Genomic DNA, 17549 nt, shown 5'->3' with positions numbered 1-17549 from the left:
TATCCAGTGGAACAACCACTTTACAATAGTGCATCTAAATCTTTTAAGGGGGGGTTAGAAGGATTACTTTATCCTATCCCAGGTATTCCACACACACACACACACACACACACACACACACACACACACACACACACACACACACACACACACACACACACACACACACACACACACACACACACACACACACACACACACACACGCAAGAGCACAAACAAAGCAACCCTTAAAAAGATGCTGCCCTGACTCACTCTGACATGTACCGTAATCAGACAAAAAAGTGACTGCTCATATTGGCTACCTAACTGACCAACCAGACCCACAGATCCTGAACAGATGAAAATGAAGCCATTTCATACAGACTGCTCAGACCAGCCAAGCACACTAAATTGACCTATTCCTTAATCGCTTATAATGAAGACAATGTGAGCCTTGAGTGGTGCAGAGACCTCGAGCACAAGAACAGCCCTCACACATCCTCCGACTGGCTGCCACACAAATTAAACAAAGCTGTCGGTGAATTCTAAATCGAAACGGTGAATTCCAAATCACCTCCCTGAGAGACTACCTGTCCCCCAACAGGCACCCTCTAATTTGTCCAATTAATGGGAATAGTGTTCCAATTAAAATGTCATATCCAAATTAATTTCATTTGAGATGAAAATCTGCCTGGCGAGGCTGCCTGGTGAGAGACCTTTAACAATACGAAAAACTAAAAAATGCACTTATATTAATTTATCCAACTAATAGCTTTTCATCTTTCTATGCACCTGAAGATCATGCTCAGAATTTAAAATAGCCATTGTTCAATCTGAAATACAAACTGCCATCGGACACGAAGGCAAGGTTAATTGTGCATTGACAATATGTACAGTGCAGTGCACATTAGTGATAGGGGGGAAAATCGATACAGTTACATAATCGCAATATTATTTGTGGAGGATATTATTCTATACATATAGAATTGTGAGAACCAAGAGAATCGCAATACATATCGTGATAATATCGTATTGTGAGGTCCATGGCAATTCCCAGCCCTAGTGAACATTTGACTGTTTTTGCTCCTTTGCATTACCTCATTTTAAAAAGGCTAACAAAAAATGGTATACTTGTTAACACACTTTGTTAAATTTAAGCACTGATTACCATTGTCATATGTGAAATATAAAGAACTGTCAAATAATCTCAGCTCATCTTTTCATTTCTTGGATATAACTGCTAACATTCTGCAAAACATTATACATGTTCCTATGGTATGTTCGTATGGGACTAGTATATTCAGGGCCACTTTGCTCTTCTATTCCTTCATCCAGCAGACCTGCACAATGATAGGGGCCTGTGTTTTGTCAGCTCCAGCCGAGAGGCAGCCTTGGGATACCACTGAGACAGAGGGGTCAGCTTAAATTAAAACCTTTTGATCACATCACTGTACAACATCACAGCCGGCCGCCTCTTTCTTGGCTATTATGCAACCACTAACATCTGTTACTCCTTCCCAATCTTTATGTTCGGCCTAAGAGCTGCAATGTTATGCAATAGGTTAGAGTAAGAGCTTAGATCAGCATCAAAACGAAGCTGAGCAACACACAGCAATGACCAGCCAGGCCAGGCCAGGCTGAGATAGACAGGCAGCACTGTATAGGAATCTAGTCAGCCATTTAATAACCAAATAATGGAATACAAGGATAAGTGGTCTAACATGCAAATAGGGGAACTTTCTCTCTCCCCAGGTGAAATACATTTATTTTGTTTCAACCTCCATTTTCTTTTAGCCGGAACCGGTGAAAATGTGTGCAGACAAAAGTTCTCATGTCTTCGGGACATTTCTCAGGGAATTGGCCAATGTTCTTTATGCTGCATAATATTTCCAGCAGCAAGCCTATGCCTATTGTTTGGAGCTGACAAGGTGCTCCACGGAAGCAGATCAGCTCTTATATCAATCAAATTCGCCATTATGACCTCCTCCCTAGAAGGAAAAAATTGTGGGAGTGAAAGAGAGAGAGGGGGTGAAGACAAGAGAAGTTAGAGAGAGGAGACTTCCAAGGACACGTCCAACTTCCTAATGGAATCTCCAGAATGAAGGAAGCAGAGCTGGTGATGGTAACGAGGAGGGCAGGAAGAACAGGGTCTATCCCTGGAGGCAGAGGCCCTCCCATCACTCTGAGTTATACAGTACAGAGAGGACAGGGGTCAAGAGCACTACTCATTTCTTTACATCATTGGACAGGCTGGATAAACGTATCGAAAATGAAGCTAATTGAAAATAGGAATCAACTTACTTGGTGAATTTTGGTTTTGTGACCAAATGTGTATATTTTGTGTGTGTGTGTGGGAGGGGGGGTTACACGTACAATATTTAAAAAATGTATGTCTCCATCTACCACCCTCCACCCCATTTTACTTAGCTGTTCATACTACACTCTTAGAATAGTTTTTTTGCCATCTAGAAACGTATACGGTTCTTTCTACAGAGGGTTCTACCTGGAACCAAAAAGAGTTCTGCTATGGGGACAGCCGAGGAACCCTTTTGAAACCCCCAAAAAATGTCAACAAAATTTGGTAAAGAAACTGGGTAGTGCACGAGTAGATATAGAGATTGTTTTCTGCATGGGACATTATTTTATTATTGGGCAACTGAATTTCAGGGGATAAATAAACACTTAGTAGTGAATAAATATATTCTTCCTAATTCACAATCTGTTATTTTGTCCTCCCTGAATTGCTGTAGAAAGTAATGATATTGTGACAAAGCATTTTCCATATGCCTACAGCCATCATCAAAATACTATTTTAATCTTTATTGGTAAATCATCAACTTTGATTTGAAAGTGAAACAAATGGCAGACGTGAGGGCCCCTTGGTGGACCATTGAGTGGGCAGAGCAGCAAAGATAGGCGGCCTGACGAATGCTCAGCCAAACCAAGCTGGAGGGAAGTAAAAGACACTCCTCCTCAAACATCCCCATCGGCTTTCAAAGTAACCGCCATTAGTGAGTCCTCATCAAGCGGGACCAGGGGCTCGTTCCCCCACCGGGCTGAGGAGAGCGGCTGGGGACACAATGAGGAGGAGGACTACAGAGATGAGTCCTGCCTAGACCCAGTGGTGTCTCAGCGAAGAGAAGCCGCATGGCCCAGGCTCGTTCAATTCCCAGCTGTCACTGCTGGCACAGGGCTCAGGCCCTTCAAGCACATCATCTGTGCTCGTATGGCTGTTAACCACTATACCCCCCAGCCCTGAACATATCCCCTGGCATAGCATTGTTGTCTTTCTGGGCCGTTGTACTCTCTGTCATCAGACCATACAAGGATACACAGAGACCATGTCATATCTTAATCCATAACAAGACAACTTGTGAACAACAGCCATATCTCCATATCTGAAGTGATAAAGATAAATATTTAGAAATGCTGTACTGGTCAAAATGCATTAGTCATTTTTGGAGATGGCACTTATTCATACACACTATCGGTATCTACATAGGAGAGTAAGATGACCTCCTGAAACATTCGGCACAGTATGATGTTGGCTGTGCGCAGTACAGAGGAGGATGTATGTAGTATGAGTGAGCTGAATGAGACTCCAGTGAGGCGGAGGATCACTGCATTAATCTCATTGAACACTGAGGGTTCTGCTGTGCTGCTGCAGCCTGGAGACTCCCACTGAAGCCAATCTCTCCCGATGACAGAGCAATAATGTCACATGAGTCCAGGTGAGCGAAAAATGGCAGCCTGGTTGATGCCCAGCCGGCTCCTTTAATTGGGTAAAACAAAGTAATTTGAGAGCAGCGTGGGGGGGCACGAGGGGATAAATGACGGGACAGAAGGTCACTGCTTCTCTTTTACTCTGTCGTACGCGATCCACTAACACTCCCAGCATGCTCTACAGTTAATATTGAGATCCATTATACGGCACCCTTTCACCATCTGCTTCACACACTAAGGACTCGTGCTACACTACGTGTTATTCCAGAAAAGGACTGATTTCATATCTTTTTCTTTGTACTGAACAATATAAAACATGACATTACTAGGCATACTGCTCAGTCATAGCAGGCATGGTTTGTCCGTGTTGTGGTATAATAAAAAATACATCATTATGACTAACCACAGGTACAGATACATTTTCCATTGAAATCATCTCAATAGCATCCATGATAATAGTGCACTTCTGTTCCTGTATTTACATAGACGGTGGGTATAGATAAGCAAGGCTTATACATCCAATTGCATCCTATACACACCGTACAGATATAGGATCTTAATTTGATCACTCTTTTGTTGCTGAGAATGTTCCTGTTTAAAAAGGCTTCTAAAGTTTGTAATTTCCACTTTAAAATGTATCAACTCTACAAAAAATGTCATTAATTACTGTATAATCGACATAATAATTCACATTTTCTGTTGCTGCAGGATTATCTTCCTGCTGTAGCAAATTGCCTCCAATTAAGATCCTGCATCTGTATACGTTAGGATCTCAATCCTACGGCTATATCAATTTGAGAGGTGAGCTAAAGTTATTCCACAATGATTACTTCTCTACAACCTGCTTGGTCTATCACTAATAAATAATTCAGGAGATATTTTCTGCTTTATAGGTGAAATAGCAGTTGAGTGGTTTTCAAAGGACTCCTTCCAAGAATCATGTCAGGGTCAAAACAAGATGCCATTGTAGATCCTTTGAGCAGGCAGGGCAGGATGGTGCAGCATCAAACTGTGAAGATAACAGTGCGGTGAGATAATCACAGTGGTGCCTCAGGTGTACTGTACTGTACACACACAGAGGGCTCAGCATAGACCGACCGCTTCCACATTCCCAGTCAGGTTCCATATGACAAATACTATGGCCAAACTACTGTACACATAGCTCAATTCCTGTAATTGTATGATAGCTGAAAGAGACTGTATAGGTGGAACTGTATAGAACCTTAACTACTTACGATAATATTTACAAACAGGCATGTGTGTGCATGTGTGTGCGTGTGTGTGCGTGTGTGTGTGTGTGTGTGTGTGTGTGTGTGTGTGTGTGTGTGTGTGTGTGTGTGTGTGTGTGTGTGCTAGTGCATGATGTACTTCAGTTTCAGTTTAGTCATTTAGCAGACGCTCTTATCCAGAGCGACTTACAGTAGTGAATACATACATTTCATTTCATGCATTTTTTTTTGTACTCTTCAATGGGGACGCCTGTGATGTGACCACATGGGCCAGGTGTCTACTACATGCAGGTGCAAATTGGTATGATTTGCACAGGACTGAGAGAAGGTAAGGTGCTCATCTGGACTCCGTCCCAGCAAGTTGTCATCCCTGTTCCCCATGATGCACAGTTCTGTGCAGAGGCTGTCCTGAGGTTGAAGGCATTCTACTTTACCCACATGCTACCATTTATTGTTGAGGAGCATCAGGCAGATAGATTGTCACTGAGTGACAAATAGATGCAGCTCTGTAGAATTATGTAGTAAGATGTCTCTCCTGTTTGCAGTTACTATTAACACATTGTTTTCAATTACTGACTTAATGCATCAACAGTCACAGTATTGTGGAAATTATTTTTATGGCTTTGTTTTTTTAATAATATTCATGATTATGTAAAACAAATAATTAAGTCGAGTTGTTATATAATGAATTGAAATGTATTTCAAGTAACTTTTGACAACTTAACTCATATTGGGAAATCGATCCTGTGAATTGCATTTGACTTGTCAGTTCATTCACCACGCAGGTAACACAGGGCAGCACATATTCGAAGTATTTTGTCCATTTTAGATGAGAGGTTGATTGACACTGTCTGAGATGATTCTAAACCGCTTGAGGCTTTAAATTACGCGTTTCACATGAACCCTCACGTTAGTTTTAGATTCATCGCTTTGAGCCAGAGCCGCAAAGACTCTGTCTTTAGGAGGTGGATGCAGGTCGTATGGGGCTCCACTGGTACATTCCGATCGACGTAGAGGTTGGTGTTCAAAACATTGCTGTTGTAAAAACTCCCTCCTCTTCATCCAATTATTGTGATAGCCTCGTACTGAACATATAATGCTTGTCATGTTGATCGATTTTGTGCGGTTCTGTCAGTGTAAAACTATCAAGCTCTCAACGGAAGGTTTTTGCATGCGATAGCGTCACGCGAATGTACTTCTGTGAATGGACTCTCTTGCTTGTGTGGGTTTTGTCCCAGGTGCAGCTGATGCATGGATCATGAGGTGCAAAGTGCTCAGGGCTTTGTTGGCACAAGCATCCTGGGATCATCTCTGAATGTGTCCCTACATTTGCATTAAGTGGAGGAATGGTTCACATCCTCAGTCTAGTCTGCTGTGTGTCTGAGGGCCAGTGGAGCTGCATGCTAGTCTAACCCCCTGCAGGCAGAATCAGGTGTTATCTGTCTGACTGGGGAGACCGCCATCAATCTCTCCTGGCCCTTCTCCTGCCTGGATTCAAATCAGCACATGGATATACATCTGTGCCGATGATGCAGACAAGACTCAAAATGTAATATGTCAGCCAGATGCTTACTGTGTATTTGTCCCTGTTTATAAACGTGTCTTTCTAGTAATCTGGAAATCAATGCTGTATAGTGTGCCCCGGGCCACTAGGAGGCAGGGAAAGAAACATTGAGAGAATGAGAGAGACAGAGCGCGCGAGAGAGAGAGGGAGAATGAGAGAGAGACAGAGCGAGAGAGAGAGAGAGAGAGAGAGAGAGAGAGAGAGAGAAAGAAAGCTATGTTGACACTTGTTCTGCCTGATGGTAATCTGATGTGTGAGAGATGGCTGAGAGTTCGGAAGGCACTTTGTCCAATTAGAACTGTGCAAATTTCCACCTGTCCCTGGCATAGATGAAGTGGCTCTTTGAGAAGACATTGTGGCGCAACGCCAGCTAAGAGAGCCCAACACACTGCTTGTGGAGCAAGCTGCCATTTATGAGCATAGCAAGCCACCCCTAATTAATATTCCCTCACATTTAAAAACAGATTTTGACATTAGTCTATTTTATTTATCAAAGTAAAAGACCTGAACAAACCATATAAACACTGAACAAAAATATAAACGCATGTTTTATGAGCTGAAATAAAAGATCCCAGAAATGTTCCATTCACACAAAAATCGTATTTACATTTAAGTCATTTAGCAGACGCTCTTATCCAGAGCGACTTACAAATTTTCTCTATGTTGTGCTCAAATGTGTTAATTTTTTTAATTTAACCTTTATTGAACTAGGCAAGTCAGTTAAGAACAAATTCTTATTTACAATGACAGCCTACCAGGCAACAGTGGGTTAACTGCCTTGTTCAGGGGCAGAACGACAGATGTTTACCTCGTCAGCTCGGGGATTCAGTCCAGCAACCTTTCGGTTACTGGCCCAACGCTCTACCTGCTGTTTACATCCCTGTTAGTGAGCATTTCTGCTTTGCTAAGATAACCCATCCACCTGACAGGTGGGGCATATCAAGAAGCTGATTTAACAGCATGATCATTACACAGGTGCACCTTGTTCTGGGGATAATAAAGGCCACTCTAAAATGAGCAGTTTTGTCACACAACACAATGCCATAGATGTCTCAAGTTGAGGGAGCATGCAATTGGCATGCTGACTGCAGGAATGTGCACCAGAGCGGTTGCCAGATAATTTAATTTTCATTTCTCTATCATAAGCCTTCTCCAACATCGTTTTAGAGAATTTGGCAGTACGTCCAACCGGCCTCAAAACCGCAGACCACGTGTAACCATGCCAGCCCAGGACCTCCACATTCCGGCTTCTTCACCTGCAGGATCGTCTGAGACCAGCCACCCAGACAGCTGAAGATACTGAGGACTATTTCAGTCTGTAATAAAGTTATTTTGTGGGGAAGAATGTATTTTGATTGGCTGGGCCTTGCTCTCCAGTGGGTGGGCCAGTCTCCCAAGTGGGTGGGCCTATGGCCTCCCAGGCCCACCCATGGCTGCACCCCCGCCCAGTCATGTGAAATCCATAGATTGGGGCCTAATTCATTTATTTAAATTGACTGATTTCCTTATATGAACTGTAACTTGGTAAAAAAAAAAAAAATTGTTGCATGTCGCATTTATATTTTTTGTTCAGTATAATAATCTAATGTAAAATCCCTGTTGCGATCCCCATAGGATTCTATGAGGGCGCTTTGTCGTAATATCTCACTCTCAACAGGAACATTGACCCAGGACTTCCATCTTCCTATTTCTGTGTGTCTATTTCCGTCTCTCACTTAAAAATAGCCTTTTAATATCCCAACATGCTGTTAATTATTGCTAATGTATTGTACTACATTAGGAAAATAAAGTAGCAAATATTGATCGATAAGACAGATCAACTTTTGTCAGAGGATGTGAGCATGATTGGTGTTGCAAACATGGTGAAGAGTGAGTCCAACTTTCAATCACTGTCTACCACAGATCTGCACATCAGCTTTGATGGAACCTCATGCTGTAGCAGCACCCACTCCATCTTAACGCACCTCCTACAACAATCAATCCACACAGGCAATAATCATATATTCATTAGTGGCTTATTCATATTTAAAATCAGTTTTTCGAAATAACAAATGGACAAATGTCCTCTTTATTCTTTCTGAGAATTATGATCATACTTTTTGGGATGATGAAAATGGAACAATTGGGATAAGAATTATTGTCAACATAAGTGGAGAATTAGAATCAGTTCTGTTTATTGTCATTGTCTCTTAGTAAATGGGTGGAGTCCATATGAAACTGAAGCTTGGTTGTATGTTTACAGTAGCTTATATCAAAAGCAGTGTTTGTCTATGAAATGAATATAAATGGACTAGAAACCTGCAGAGGGCCTCTAGCCTTGGAAAAAATACAAGTGCACATTAATGCCCACTCTCACAATTAGGACGTAGTCGTTATGGAGGAAGCCTGAAGGGTCAGTAAAAGGCACGTCTCTGGACAATATGCTCCAGACTACTGTGTGATATTTAAATAAGAATAAGATAATAGTTTCACATCCAATGTGATTCAACATGATTAATACTTTGGGGTATTGTTTAACCACTCAAGTCCATTGGCATTCTGTAATTGGTGAAAAAGATGGAGAGATGGGTTCCAATATTAATAATTAGTTGGTTCTGCTCTCTAAAAAATTCTGTCCAACCTCGCCAGATTTTAATCAAACGCTGAAAATAGTAGCTGATTGTAATCGGCACTCAGAAGTCAGCAGGGGTGTTTGAAGAATCCGTCAAGCCTGAGAGTGGCGCTAATTCGATTAAGTGGCAGCAGTACCTGGAGGGAATGAATCTGTATGTCTCTCTTTTTGATTTAGATACGAGATTAGGTCTCGCTTGTTACTCCAATATAAATACTCAAGCCAATGAAAATGACACTGATTTTCAAGTTGTTAATATTTTGTCTCAAAAAGTGACAAATAAACTTTGTTTAAATGTGGAATACTCCAGTGTCTACTTGACAAAAGTGAACCAAAAGCACATTAATTAAAGGCTGAAACAATTGAATTAAAATGAATTATACGCATGACCTTAGCCCTTCTGTTTGAACCACAGCCCTGACAAATTAAGGCTGTTCTGAGGGCAAAAGGGGGTGCAACTCAATATTAGGATGTTTTGTACACTCAGTGTATATTACATACTACATAGCTGCATACTAAAGAAGCAACGCAAACATAGTTTGGTTTCAAGGAACTTGGGAGGTCGCATTATCCTAAACCCGCACAAATAAAGTGCAGTAAACACACACAAATCTACAAACACATAGAACACAATATGCAAAGAAGTAACTAAACTGGTGTATTCAGACAAATAAAATGTAAAGTCAAGTTCCAGAAATTGTCTGCCATATTTGCTTTAACAACCATGTTTAATGCATCTTGTGAACGGACATTTGAAGATGAAAACCTGAGACAATATCGCACAAATATTGCAAAAATATCCACAATCTACATCCATTTAAAAAGACAGTGGGAGGACCAACATGACTTTCACCTCAGACTCAGTGGTGTGCAGTATTCTACCATTTTCTGTCTGAACTCACAGTCGCCCAATATAGTCCTTACAACACAGCTGCCATGAGAGACATTTCACCAGAATAACAACAGCTAAGGGACTCTGGGGGTGTTCTGCTCAAATACAACAGGTTTTACACTGTTACCTCTTGCTGTTTTAAAATACAGCACATGCACGTCATGCCTGGGAAAGGCTCTATGGCTCTCTGCTCTGCATTAGAGGTGTTCAACACATGTCGGTGCTCCACTCCCTGCATTAGGAACAATATATGGGACTTCGCTTGAACGGTTTAATTGCATGCATGTCCAATTCACGTAAAACTTAAGAAAAGACAAGTATGATTATGGTGCAAAGGTACAGTTTCACAAACTGCACAAAGACTTGATTACTTTCAGGTGATAGGAATACGAGTTCATACCAATGTTGGATTGCTCATTGATCATAAGCCCCTGAAAACTTTCTCACTGAAAGAAAGCTCACCTACCTTTTCAACTTCTGTACACTCTCCAGACCAGAAGAGCTGCTAAGGGCTTGGCTTGGATGTGTCATAAGAATTCTATTGAGTGATCCCATATCCCCTACTTACCACCTCCCTCTCCCACGAGGCCTCTTCAGAGGGGTCCACTTCATATACTGCAGGGACATGCTATACAACAACACTACTTAGGCCACAGTGTGCAGCATTAAATATAGACTCCTTTAACACCCTCCAATAATGCATCTAGAGTATTTCAGTTCATTACTATTCAAACTTTCTATCTCAGATATTAACTTCAGTAAATGGGCCACAGATCAGAGCTGTCGCTCACCGCTGGAGATTTCACATCAAATCTGCTTCTAGTAACCAGCCGAGACTTCCTTGCCAGCCCCAGTTGAGCCACTGCTGACGTGGACTCCAAAGAAAAACTGTCCCATAAGGACAAAACTTTCAGTGAAGTTTAAAAGCCAATAAACTATGTTTCGTCAATACAGTAAATTGGGGCAAGCGGTGGATTAACTTGATGTTAATAAACTTTCGAATAGAAACAAATTATCAAACTTCATAGACTGACTTGGTCGGACCTAGCTTTTTCTCCTCAAATAACATAACCTGTAGGCCTACATGGTACAAACAGAATAAGTTCTATAGAGCATCAATATCAAACACTCAGAGCTATCAAATACATGTGAAGTTTGGAGCTATAACTCCAGATGTTTAGGCTTAACCAAAAAAAAAATTTTGGTCCATTAGTCCATTGTTGAAATAGTCCCTAAATGTTTTTTCTAAATGTCAGCAATCAAGTTTTCAAGATATATAACTTTCAAAATACAGAAATACAGCCGGTATGATCCATTTTGCATTTTGGGACACCTCACACTCCTCATAGTATTAACAAGAGCGAGAGACAGAGACCATTATTTTGTCAAGGTCTATCTGCCAAAAAGAAAGACACAAACGAGTTGCTCTCCAGGATGTGCCCTGGCTGTCCGCATGGTGGCTACCTGCTGCTTGGCCCTCCTCATCGAGCAGAGAACTGTAATCCAGCTGGTATTTGAGAATGTCACAGCCTCACTTACGCTGCTGTCCAACGGGGTAGTGTGAGCACCGTGCCAGCTTCAGGCTTTCACAGGCTTTGTGCAGAACCTTGTTTAGAGGCCTCTGCTCCCCCATGAGCCATCCATCTTCTGTCAGCACAGAGTAAACACACGCCACAACTCCAGCCCACAGCGCTCCCTCTCCGTCCGCAACATAGAACCAATCGGCTGACTGTGGAAGTGAAAGTCCCCTTAAATGTCCAGAAACGGAAAACCATACCATGACGTGGTTATTTTGGACCAGCAATGTCCAGCCAAAGAAAACTGCATACGGAATGGTACGTACAGTTGAAGTCGGAAGTTTACATACACTTAGGTTGGAATCATTAAAACTCAGTTTTCAACCACTCCACAAATTTCTTGTTAACAAGCTATAGTTTTGGCAAGTCGGTTAGGACATCTACTGTGTCCATGACAAGTAATTTTTCCAACAATTGTTTACAGACAGATTATTTCACTTATAATTCACTGTATCATAATTTCAGTGGGTCAGAAGTTTACATACACTAAGTTGACTGTGCCTTTAAACAGCTTGGAAAATTCCAGAAAATGATGTCATGGCTTTAGAAGCTTCTGATAGGCTAATTGACATAATTTGAGTCAATTGGAAGTGTACCTGTGGATGTATTTCAAGGCCTACCTTCAAACTCAGTGCCTCTTTGCTTGACATCATGGGAAAATCAAAATAAATCAGCCAAGACCTCAGAAAATAAATTATAGACCTCCACAAGTCTGGTTCATCCTTGGGAGCAATTTCCAAACGCCTGAAGGTACAACGTTCATCTGTACAAACAATAGTACGCAAGTATAAACACTATGGGACCACGCAACTGTCATACCACTCAGAAAGGAAACGCATTATGTCTGCTAGAGATGAACGTACTTTGGTGCGAAAAGTGCAAATCCATCCCAGAACAACAGCAGAGAACCTTGTGAAGATGCTGGAGGAAACAGTTACAAAAGTATCTATATCTATAGTAAAACAAGTCCTATATCGACATAACCTGAAAGGCCGCTCAGCAAGGAAGAAGCCGCTGCTCCAAAACCGCCATAAAAAAAGCCAGACTATGGTTTGTAACTGCACATGGGGACAAAGATCGTACTTTTTTGGAGAAATGTCCTCTGGTCTGATGAAACAAAAATAGAACTGTTTGGCCATAATGACCATCTTTATGTTTGGAGGAAAAAGGGGGACGCTTGCAAGCCGAAGAACACCATCCCAACCGTGAAGCACGGAGGTGGCAGCATCATGTTGTGGGGGTGATTTGCTGCAAGAGGGACTGGTGCACTTCACTAAATAGATGACATCATGAGGTAGGACAATTATGTGGATAAATTGAAGCAACATCTCAAGACATCAGTCAGGAAGTTAAAGCTTGGTCGCAAATGGGTCTTCAAATGGACAATGACCCCAACCATACTTGCAAAATTGTGGCAAAATGGCTTAAGGACAACAAAGTCAAGGTATTGGAGTGGCCATCACAAAGCCCTGACCTCAATCCTATAGAAAATTTGTGGGCAGAACTGAAAAAGCGTGTGCGAGCAAGGAGGCCTACAAACCTGACTCAGTTACACCAGCTCTGTCAGGAGGAATGAACCAATATTCACCCAAATTATTGTGGGAAGCTTGTGGAAGGCTACCTAAAACATTTGACCCAAGTTAAACAATTTAAAGGCAATGCTACCAAATACTCATTGAGTGTATGTAAACTTCTGACCCAGCTTGAATGTGATGAAAGAAAGAAAAGCTGAAATAAATCATTCTCTCTACTATTATTCTGACATTTCACATTCTTAAAATAAAGTGGTGATCCTAACTGACCTAAGACAGAGCATTTTTACTGGGATTAAATGTCAGGAATTGTGAAAATCTGAGTTTAAATATATTTGGCTAAGGTGTATGTAAACCTCCGACTTCAACTGTATGTAGAAAGTGTCTAAGGCGTTGTATAACTACAGCCTGCATGACAGAAACAGGAAACAGCTAACAAAGTTTGAGATAAGAGGTATGGCACCCTGCACATCGCCTGCTTTTGTGTGTTATGGTTACGTTGAGTTGTGTGCAAATATGTATGAGTATATCACTGTCCTACCGAACAATATACCTGCTGGAGTAAGCCTGTGTAACCGGTGTGAAATGGCTACTAGTTAGCGGTGTGCACTAGTATTGTTTCAATCGGTGACGTCACTCACTCTGAGACCTTGAGGTACTTGTTTCCCTTGCTGTGCAAAATTATGGCTTTTGTGGAGTGATAGATAACGATGCTTTGCGGGTGAATGTTGTCGATGTGTTAAGAGGGTCCTTGGTTCGAGACCAGGTTGGGGCAAGGAGAGGGACGGAAGCAATACTGTTACACCTGTCTGTCATTCCCTATATGAGGGCTTTTATGTTGCAGTAAGGAGAAAACAAAATGATGTTATCTGGCATGCCAACTGATATGTTATTGGGGAAATCCTGAACAGACGGCAGAAAATGATGTTACAACGGCACAGCACATTAGGAATGAATATTAAAATCACATCTAAAGCCTGAGCTACAAGCCTGCACCACAGTCATCACTACCCATAACATGATACTTTAGTCTTAACAGTTCAGAGCAGAGTCTCCATCGTGAGGTTATGTACACACACACACACATCAGCGAAGCTGAGGCTCGTTCAAGGATAAACAGTGCAGAGTTGAGGACTGGGCATCATCACATCTGCAGCTTCCCTGAGTAATTGTGAGGCTTCATCCCAGCCTCAGTAGAGGCTGGCAATTTACAAAACACGCCATTAATGATTGTTTCCGAATTTGCTCCTCACGAACTGAGGGATCCTGCAATATGAAAAGAACACCCTTTCTTCTTTCCACTAATGATATCCACAGACCCCAGGCCCATTCTCTGACCCACTCAAGCCTTCCAGCACAGCTTCTGCTGAAGTAAGCCTTTTCTATAGGGTATTAGTGCTCAGGGTTAAAACAGTAAATGTGCATCCTCTGAAAAGGGAAAGGGTTCCTCAGTAAGCGGCTAAGCGTCTGCAGTGTCTGAACCCAACACTGTAATCGTGGAAATGCTTTACTTGGCATTTTTATTGTTTCACTTTTTTGTGTGATCTCATATTGGATTGTGACACCAACCAATAGCAATAAGAAATATTTCTAATCAATTCATGTATTGTGGACAAAATGCCTAACAAAGTTTCAGTTTCTATAAAAGCAATGTTTGATAAAAGAAAAAAAAAGAAGCCTCTAGAACTGGGTTTCCCAAACTCGGTCTTGCCCTAGCACTACACATCTGATTCAAATAATCAAAGCTTGATGATGAGTTGGTTATTTGCAACAGCTGTGTAGTGCTAGGGCAAAAACCAAAACCCGCAGGGGGGGGCTACCGCGGACCGAGTTTGGAATCACAGAAACCAGACAAAGTTTTGATTATTTAAAAATCTTACTTTAGGATTTTATCATATTTGTTAGAATTGTTATTAAAAGAAAAAGTTGGGGAAGAATAATAATGCAGTAACATCATTTTTTTATTTGCCTGTTATTGAAAACTTGTTGAAGTGCTACAGGATAACTTTTGCCAGTATGCCATGGATATTCAAGTTAAAGGGAAATATATATGTTTTATTACTTGATAGACATGCATGTTTCTATGTTTTGTGGTAAGAAAAAGATAGGGGAAGATAAGTGTTTCCAATGATGTCATCAACCAGTTAGAAGACAATTAGAAGACAATTAGTTGGCAATGCCTACTCATAATTGGTTAAAATCACACAATGCACACTGATGATGTCATTGGAAACATTTATCTTCCTCAATCTTTTTTACTACAAAACCTAGAAACACACAATGATGATAATGATGAATAGGAAGTTGAACATTTTGGAAATGTCCCTTTAACTAAAGCATTCTGAATCCCACTGAACATGCTTTTTTTTTTTACCCATTCAAGCATTACATAACAGAGCAAAGGCATTATTTTTCCTGTCTTTCTCTTCCAGACACTTTAATCCAATGCATAAATGGGTGGGGGTGAATATGGGTCAGCAGGTTAGGAGAGTCTAGAAGCCAGACTTCTTCATAAAACACCCATGAGATCAACCTAAAAAGCCTTTGTCCAAAATGCCTTTATAACTACCTGCCTTTGCCGGGTATTACATAACTGAGCACTGGCTGGGATCTACCAAGTTAGTACTAAATTAAACAATCTCGTCTTCACACAAATAATTATCTTATGCAGCTGGAATGCTTAGTGTTAAGAACCATTAGCCTACACATGTCTTGAACTCAGGAGTCAAGAACTCATCCACAAGTGAAATAATATCTAATGATTTTCGCTTTCTCTCTGTCTTTCAGTGCGCGCCTCTGTTTATGGCTAAACCTGTTACATAACCAGCTTACATTCCACATTCACCATATCACACTCTAAACATAGGCTACCCCTTCCGCAGAGGAAATGTGCTCATGCAAACAACAGAGCAATGAATACACTGACATGTCTAATATGTAATTTAGTGTCATAATAGCAGGTGAATATACTGTACTTTGGAGTATTAGTCTATTCCATTGAACTTGGATGAACTAAATTGAATGGAAACAGTCTAGAGGGGGTGTGGCTAAATACTGTCTGTACTGTACACGGACGGTACTCAATCTCGCATATTCGTAATACATGTATACGGGACCAACACAATAAAATTATTTATTTGATAAATGATCAGTGTCCACTGTCCATCATGTCCACCATCAGGCAATTGTCAACCCTTCATTTCTGTCCGCTACAATGTATCAGATGTGGCGCGCACACGCAAGGCAAGGTAAATCAAATTCCTGCTGCTGATGCGTCTATATCACATACACACACAATTACAGACTATCTATTCTGTAGCCTGTCACTTCGAAACAAATACGACCATAAAATACATGTCGCTTTTAAAGTTGAGGGCACTGGTGGTCGATAGCATACAGTTTCCCAAAGTTCACTTGTCTTTAGCACCATTGTGTAGCCTAATACACGTGTACTAAAATAATATAGCTAGTTGCCGTGCTTGTGTTTTAAGGCAATTGTAATCGACCTGTTTAATACACTATCCTAACTATAACTGTTTTATTCAGAGTTTGATTTGTCTCACAATGACACATCATCCGACAACGGTTGGACCTGTCAGTTTTCAGTTGTGCTTGAAGACCTAAGGCAACACCGAAGCAACTCTCTCATCATAATAAATATGGTAAACATTAAAAATGCAGTGCAATAAGAATACATTCCAGGTGGTTTTAAACATTTAGTTATACACATGGCTTATTTGAGACCTCCGTAATTTCAATTCTCCATGCAAAGAATTCATGTTGAAGTTTGATGCATCAAATCGGTAATCAATCAATATTACTCGTGATGTGAGATGTCGGCCTCTTACCTCTGTTGGTGCTTGAACAGGTCTGCCTTCGAACAGGGGCTGGATGGTCCGCTTTTCGGAGCGTCTCCAGGTTTACCGGGGTTTCCCTGGCCGGGGTAGCCGGATCGGAGGCGCTGTTGCCCGGGTCGCTTGCTGGATCTGGAGGGGACTCCATGTTGAATTTCAGATTTACTGTTAAACTATTGCTAGTTTTTCAGGACAAGTCTCTATGATTTGTGAGCTCCGAGAGTCCGTTTAGCTATCTATATTATAGTAGAACTAAGAAATGAGAAAATGCGAGTGTGTCAAGAGGTGGGTGTGTTGGTTTGATTGTCCACCGGCAGCGCTAGAGAGAGCTTCAGTCATAGGCCTACAACTGAAAAGGGAGAGGTTGTCAATAGCCGATGAATAGATGTACAGTAAGTAGGCTAGTTAGTGCCTGCGAGTTTAGTTCATGTGATAGCAGTTTGATGCAGCCAACTCGCGTTTCTATTAAGTTTATCATCCCAATTTTCATTTTACAGGATAAAGTCGGATTGCAGGCTATAGTCTATCATCACTGTGTTCAAACATCATCATGTGTATATAGCCACATTGGGAGAGGTACCCAATA

At 41.3% G+C, this 17549-nt stretch overlaps 1 protein-coding gene across 1 annotated transcript in view; it reads right to left on the bottom strand.

Moving 5' to 3' along the window:
- Positions 1–17289, bottom strand: part of LOC106573506 (nuclear receptor ROR-alpha A) — a 270663-nt gene extending 253374 nt beyond the window's left edge. The window contains exon 1 of the mRNA XM_014148624.3: positions 16958–17289. Within this exon, the coding sequence (XP_014004099.1) occupies positions 16958–17111 (154 nt within the window). The 5' untranslated portion in view covers positions 17112–17289. The remainder of the gene's footprint in view (positions 1–16957) is intronic.
- Between the last annotated feature and the right edge of the window lie 260 nt (positions 17290–17549).

The sequence above is a fragment of the Salmo salar genome, chromosome 16 (assembly GCF_965601325.2).
Source record: "Salmo salar chromosome 16, fSalSal1, whole genome shotgun sequence".
Classification (NCBI taxonomy): domain Eukaryota; kingdom Metazoa; phylum Chordata; class Actinopteri; order Salmoniformes; family Salmonidae; genus Salmo; species Salmo salar.
Note: the sequence above shows the minus strand (reverse complement) of the source record. Positions and strands in the feature narration are given on the sequence as shown.